This window comes from Otolemur garnettii, unplaced genomic scaffold, assembly GCF_000181295.1.
Source record: "Otolemur garnettii isolate 467f Iridium unplaced genomic scaffold, OtoGar3 scaffold00131, whole genome shotgun sequence".
Taxonomy (NCBI): Eukaryota; Metazoa; Chordata; class Mammalia; order Primates; family Galagidae; genus Otolemur; species Otolemur garnettii.
Window position 1 is genome coordinate 4310215 of NW_003852526.1, and position 7937 is coordinate 4318151.

General features: G+C 34.1%; 1 protein-coding gene across 1 annotated transcript in view; it reads left to right on the forward strand.

Moving 5' to 3' along the window:
- Nucleotides 1–7937, forward strand: part of DZIP3 (DAZ interacting zinc finger protein 3) — an 81191-nt gene that overhangs the window by 56941 nt on the left and 16313 nt on the right. The window contains exon 21 of the mRNA XM_012810377.2: nt 4106–4174. Coding sequence (XP_012665831.1) covers nt 4106–4174 — 69 coding nt within the window. The remainder of the gene's footprint in view (nt 1–4105; nt 4175–7937) is intronic.

The following is a 7937-nucleotide window of genomic DNA, read 5'->3' on the forward strand; positions in this document are numbered from 1 at the left end:
GATTTAAAAACAAGCAAAATGTAATCCCACAATATGCTGTTAATAAGGAACTCACTTCAAATACAACACAAATAGTTCACAAGTAAAGAGTGGTAAAAGACATTCTATGCAAACATTTATCAAAAAAAAGTAGGAGTGGCTGTATTAAAATCAGATAACGAGGACTTAATAGAAGACTGCTAAGAGGGACATTGCATATTGATAAAAGAATCAGTCCACCGGGAAGAAATAAGAACTTAAATGTACATGTGCCAAACAACAGAACATCAAAACACATGAGGCAAAACTTGATAGAACTGAAAGAAGTAAAAAATTTACCATTGTAATTGAGAGCTTCAAACCCTACTCTCAATTTATAGGACTACTAAACAGAAAATCAACAAGGATGTAGAGAAGACTGTCAACCAACAGGATCTAATCAATATTTATAAAAGCTCTACCAGACAACCACAGAGTACACAGGCTTTCAAATGCCCACAGGACATATATCAAGATAGACCATATCCTGGGCCATAAAACAAACCTCAATAAATTTTAAAAGGTTGAAATCATACAAAGTATATTCTCAGATCACAATGGAATCAAACTAGACATCAGTAACAAACATCAGCGTTTGAAAACTCCAGACACTTGGAAATTACAATCTATGTCTAATTAATCCAAGGGTGAAAGAAAACATCTCATGGGAAACAAAAATACATTGAACTGAATTACTATGAAGATCTAATATATCAAAATTTGGGGTATACACCAATGCTGAGAAGATTGTAACACTAAATTCACACATTAAGAAAGGGTAGAGTTTCAAATGGACATTCTAAGCTCTCACTTTAAGATCTCAGAAAAAGAAAACCAAAACAGATGTAAAAGAGAGATACAATGGAGTTGGAAACAGGAAAACACTAGAGAAAATCCATGAAACAGAAAGCTGGGTTTGGGGGGGTTTTTTGTTTGTTTGTTTTGAAAAGATTAACAAAATTAGCAAATCTCTAGCAAAACAGAAGAGCAAAGACATAAGCTGGATGCGGTGCCTTACACCTGTAATCTTAGCACTCTGGGGTGGGTGGATAGCTTGACCTCACAAGTCCGAGACCAACCTGAGCAAGCGTGAGACCTCGTCTCTACTAAAAATGAAAAACTGAGGCAAAAAAACTGCTTGAGCCCAAGAGTTTGAGGTTGTTGTGAACTGTGACACCACGGCATTCTACCGAGGGTGACAAACTGAGACTCTGTCTTAAAAAAAAGAGAGAAGATATAAATTACTACCATCCGGAATGAAATAGTGATACCATTACAAACCCTGCAGACATCAGAGAATTACGCTGAGTGAAAGAAGCCTATCTCAAATGCTTATATGCTATGTCACCATCAGTAGAGTGCCCTGGCGTCACACCTCATGGCAACCTCCAGCTCTTGGGCTTAGACCATTCTCTTGCCTCAGCCTTCCAAGTAGCTGGGACTACAGGTGCCTGCCACAACGCCCAGCTATTTTTTTGTTGCAGTTTGGTTGGGGCTGGGTTCAAACCCACCACCCTCAGTATATGGGGCTGGCACCCTACTCACTAAGCTACAGGCGCCGACCTCGATAACATTCTTGAAATGACAAAATTATAAAAATGGACAACAGATTGGTGGTTCCAAGCTTATGAAAAGAGGAAGGGAGGGGGAAGGGAGTGGATGTGTCTCTAAAAGGGCAAAATGGTAGTAGAATCCTTCAGTATCTTGCCTGTGTAACAGTTAACATTCTGGTTATGATATGTACTATAGTTTACAGGATGTTGCATTGGGAGAAATCTGAGAGAGTACATGGGATCTTTCTGCATTATTTCTTAAACACTTGCCTGTGAATTTACAATTATCTAAAAATGAAAAAATTATTTTAGAAAGTACATATAAATAACTGTTAAGGTTATATATTTTGTAGGGCTTTCTTGGGTGGGGGGTAGAGAGAGTACTTTTGATTGTTGTGATAAGGAAGAACTTCCTTCAGGGAAGAAAGAACTTTATTGAAGACATGACACTGAATTTAACATGATAGGCTAGGTAGGATGAGAGAAGAGAAAGGACAGGCCACCCAGGTAGACTAGAAAGCATGAGCACTCTTATATAAGCTTCTTATACAAACTTTTGAACTTTTTCTTTGTTTTATTCACCTGAACGTTTCTAAGAGTAAAATAAACTATACTTTTTTTTTTTTTTTTGGAGACAGAGTCTCACTATATTGCCATTGGTCGAGTACCGTGGCGTCATAGCTCACAGCAACCTCAAACTCTTGGGCTTAAGTGATTCTTTTGCCTCGGCCTCTCAAGTAGTTGGGACTGCTGGCACCCACCACAATGCCCAGCTATTTTTTTGTTGCAGTTGTCATTGTTGTATAGCTGGCCCAGACCAGTTTTGAACCTGCCAGCCTCTGTGTATGTGGCTGGTGCCGTAACCACTGTGCTACGGGTGCCAAGTCTCAAAATATACTTTTTTAATTATACTTTTTATCTTAGAAAACGGATTGTATTAGGTAGCCAAAGAATGTTTTTTCTTTGGCTTAATTCAATGTCATGTCTGTGGTAAATGTTCGGCAAATATTTGTTGATGATAATCGAGGTACTAAGGAAAATGTATATAAAGTGATCTATTTTGCACAAACTACAATAAGCACTTAATAAACATCAAGAAACTACTATCAATAAAATTTCTGTAATAAACTTGACAGTTTCTGTCAATAAATAAAGTTTCTGTAATAAACTTTAGATCTTTTATAAAGAAAATACAATAATGCTGCCCTGTTGTGTTATACAGTTACATCTACTTGAATATATATAGCTTGTTCATATCTGAACCAGATAATAAGAACTATGCCTACCTTATCTTTCAATATTTAAAAATCTAGATCTTCTGAATTCCCCACTAGTTCTGCCAACTCTTACTGCCCACTCTAAACGAGAGCTGGTAAAACATTGAAGTAGTGGAAGTATGCAAAGGAAAAGCAGCTCTCAACTTTAGAAATCTTACCACTTTCACCCTCACGTGAACCTGAAATAAATTTACTTAAAATTAAAAGGAAAAAAGAAATCTTACTACTTTCAACTCTGTCAACGTATTTCTGTATATTATAGTAACAAAGCTTATATTTCTTACTTGTCACTTGAGAACATGACCTCTTTTGTACAGAACAAAACCTGGTTTCTTTTCACTGCATTCTCAGATCAACAACATTGATTATAAGTCTTTACAGCTTCTAAGAAGCTTAACGGTGAGTGGTTCATCTCTGAAAACTAGTGGTACGCAATCCAGCCAACATTGAAGTCATGGTTTCAAGGCTTTATCATTTCAGTAATTTATATTAATTCCAACTCCCATGTATCCCAAAAGTCTGAACTTATGAGATACTTAAAGAGAAATGTACTTGTGCTATAAATCTCATATTGAAGGTAATTGGGAGTTTTATTTAAAAACTTGGTTGTAAAAAGAAACATAGCAGCATGAGAGAGGAACATCAAAAATGGTATTGGAAATTATGTCAACTAAAAAGTATTACTTTGCATTTCTCTCAATAGTTTCTTGCTTATTAAGTTTTAAGTTGATCACAGGTTATACTTTTTGGTTGAAAAGTATATAAAATTTATATTCATTTTTCTATAATTAGGTCGTGTGAGTGACTCCCAAGTCTGATTTCCTTCAGACCTTAAGTCTTTGATAATTTGCATGATTTGATATAATATCTCTTGAAGGAACGTAAAGTTCTCAATCCCACCATAGGCTTAGAAAATCAGAAAGTGCCATCTTTGTTTTCTAGTGGGAAACTAAAAAGCTGAAGATGTTTTTCCAAATCATTAAGCTGGGAATATAAGATAAACACTTCTCAATCCCTTTCTGATTTACAATTAGGACACAGTTCTCCTTTTTGGGTGAAGTCAGTAAATCAGACATCAGAAACAAGAAAGATAAATGTCAAAGGAGCAGATATAGGAATTGAATTATTGTTTTCAGGGTTAAGATTTGTGGCCTAAAATGGACGTGTATGGTCCTCTCATCAGCTGCTGACAGAGCTATTCTGTGTTAATGAGAAATAATTTCTAACATTTTATCACTTTCTTTCTTATTTGCTTAGATTACAACGTCAAATCCACGCTAAAGATAATGAAATCAAGAACCTTAAAGAACAACTTTCCATGAAAAGGTACAAACTTAGTTTTCTCTTTGGGTGGATACACCCTCTTTGTTTTGTTTATTTTTTTAAAATTTATTTTTTATTAAATCATAAATACCTAGATCATATATACATCAATGCATTTATGGGGTACACCCTCTTTGAAACTCAGTACGTTCTGGCTACAGTAACTTTATAATTTATTGATCAAACTGGGTTTCTTTTGAGCCTGATGTTGAGCAGTATTCACAGTTTTACTGCAGCAATAGGTGTAAACTGGAAGTGTCCTAGGCACATTGGGAGGTACAGTAGAAGCTCTGCCTCTAGAAAACTGCTGGGAGAGATTGTTAAATACTGTAGCTGTCAACAAAGTTATAATGCCATAACAAACTACTGCCAAGAATTAAGAGCTTCAGAAAATTTTTATTTCTTTACTTTAATCAATGCTTCTAAGTGTTGCTGCTTTATAAAACTGATTAAGTACTATTCTGATTTACCTGTTTTTGCCTGTGGGTAATTTTTTTTTTTTTTAGACAGGGTCTCACACTATTGCCTGGAGTAGAGTGTAATAGGTGTGATCACATCTCACTGCAGTCTCAAACTCCTGGGCTCAGGTCCTGCCTCAGCCCCTGAGTCGCTGGGACTCAGGCATGTGCCACCATACCCAGCTAATTTCTCTTATTTTTTGTAGAAATGGAGTCTAGCTCTTGCTCCGGGTGGTCTCAAACCTCATCTTCCCAAAGTGCTAGTATTACAGAGTGAGCCACCACACCCAGTGATCATTTTTTTTATAACAGCTTTTCTGAGATGTATTTTATTCATATAGCACAAAATTCACCCTATTAAAATATACAGTTTGTTGTTCTTCTAGTACATTCACTGCTATCCATTTCCAGAACATTTTTATCACCCCCCAAAGGAAGCCTGTACATTAGAAGTCACTCCCTACTGCTCCCTCCTCTAGCTTCTGGCAACCACTAATCTATTTTCTGTCTCTAGGTATTTGCCTATTTTAGACATTTCATATAAATTAAATCACATGGTATATGGCCTCTTCTGATTAACTTCTTTCACGTAATATTTTCAAAATCATCCATGCTATAGCATGTATCAATACTCATTTCCTTTCTATGGGTAAATAATATTCTATTCTTTGTGTATACCACATTTTATTTTTCATCAGTTGACGGATATTGGCTTGTTTCCATTTTTTGACTATTGGGAATAATGCTGTTATGACCATTTATATGCAGATTTTGTATGAACATATTTTCATTTCTATTGGGTATATACCAAGGAATGGAATTACTGGGTTATCAATAAACTTTCTTACTAACTTTTTGAGAACTGCATTGTATTACAGTCCCACCAACAATGTATTAAGGTTCCAATTTCTCTACATTCTTATCAATGCTCATTAGATTATTGGTTTTTACTTGACCCATTATATTACTTGTGAAGTAGCATATCATTACGGTTTTGAATTACATTTTCCCATTGACTATATTGAGCATCTTTTTTTTTCTATATTTTAATATACTTCAAATGATTTTTCTTTAATGACAGGGTCAATAGCTTTTAGAAACTTAAACCATTTTCTATTATATTTCAGACATTTAAAAATTTCTCATAGCTATCAGACTTTCTCAGTCAGCCTTTAAAAGTTTAAAGTCAACTTCTTAGATTTTCTTCTAATACAAGTTAGATCTTTTAAGATACTCCAGGATTGTCTTTCAGTCATAAGAATAATGTTATAGACACATGTGTAAGATCTGTGTGTGTATCTTTCTTGATGTAATATTTACCTTTTCCCAATCATAGAAGCCTTTTTTATGTTTTCCTTCATTTCCTTTCATGATAATCATAAACTGTAATAACTGTATATAATGTGCATACAGTATGTAGACACTGTGCATATGTACAGTATATACAATGTACTAAAATGCTATCGTACCTTTTGCTTAAAATACAGTTCACAGAATGGTAGAACTGATACAATGACACTTTTTTTTTAAAGAGAAGTTGATTGAATCCTTCTGTAGTACATGACTGCACAATTATGACTTTAAACAAAAGTTACACTTCACAAGTTCTTATGTTTTGTATCATGTTGTTTAAAGTCTTCCAAATGAAAAATGGAGAAAGTATATGACATCATGCTTCATGGTATAACATGCATATATATATATATATATACGTGTGTGTGTGTGTGTGAAATATATATATGTGTGTGTGTGTGTCTGTGTATATCACATACACACATACACACATTAGTTTGCATATAACTATATGAAAAACAAGGAGCCCTTGGGGACTAGCTGAAACCTGTGGCTGCTGTGCGTGGGTCTGGGAGAGCAGTGCAGTAGACCCAGAAAGCTTTTCTGTGTCTTTCCAGCCAAGCACACAGCTCATAGTCAGGTGGGGGGCATCTTTTCATGATACACAGCTAATTCAGGTTGCAGTGGTCTGTATCCAAGACTGTTAGTCCTAATACCATATAGTTGGACCTTTATTTTTCAATAGCTGAGAAGGTATTTATATTTATTTGTCTTTTATTTTTATATGTATGGACCACAGCAGAGGGTATTCCAATGGCAAGGTTATCATTTTAGTACTTTTTATAGGCCATTACTGGTCAGGAAATTTGCCCACATTTTGTCTTTATTGTCTAAGAAATGTTAGACATTATTTAAAATGAAAAAAGAGACATGGTCAAATGAGGAAACATGTCACATAGAAAACGTGAAGGATATCTTATTTTCACTATTTGAAAAGAATATATTTTATTTTTAGTACATAATAGCTATATATTTTGGGCATAATATATAGCTTTTTATAACTGTATACATTATATAATCTAGGTTGTAATTATTTCATGTACTTATTAGACAAATGTCTATTCAAATTCTTGGCCCATTTAAAAAACCGTATTGTCTTTTTGAAGAAATACAATTGAATTTGTTGTTGAATTTTAAGAATTTCTTGTGTGCTTTGAATATAAGTCCCTTATCAGATACATGATTGGCAAATATTTTCTCTCATTCTATGGGTTATATTTTCACTTTTGTGATGATGCTGTTTAAAGCACCAAAGTTTTTGATTTTGATATCAGTTCATTGTTTTTTACTTTTTTCTGTACGAAAATTTTGTTCAGTATTTAATGACAATAAATAATTCCTCTAATATTTTTGTTTGATTATTTTGTGCTTTTCTTCCTCTCAAAAAACTCTGGCTTTAATGGTATTTACAGTATATTGTTATCAGTTATCTCATCAGTGTTTGTCAGGGCCTCAAGAATCCAGATGTTTTCTAATAATAAAACACTGAGATGGCTCTTGTGACAGTCCCTATTTTAATGTTATATTTTTATTTGTTTTCATTAAAGAAAGAAATTGAGTTGTATTATATAGAATTCTGGGATTTAAGCGTAGGAAGCTGAGATGGGATAGGAGAAAACAAGCCTCATAGGTAGTCATGTTACATGATGTCCTTCTTAAACAATGTCCTTACCATCATTCATCTCCTTTCTTGGCATACCTCTCAAGTTATAGGATTGGCTTTCATTCTAAGATGTTGAATCTGAGCACTAAAATAATCAGTAAAATATTTTAATGCAGTGACTTCACTTTATGATAAGAATAATAAAAACCTAAGTGGTTGCTATTTTGGGAATGCAAAAAAGCTTATAGAAATGTTATTTTATATGAAGTATATTAATAATGATAATAGCTAACATTTATTAGTACTTATGTGCCAAATGCAAAGTTCTTTTTTTTTTCTTTTTTTTTTTTTT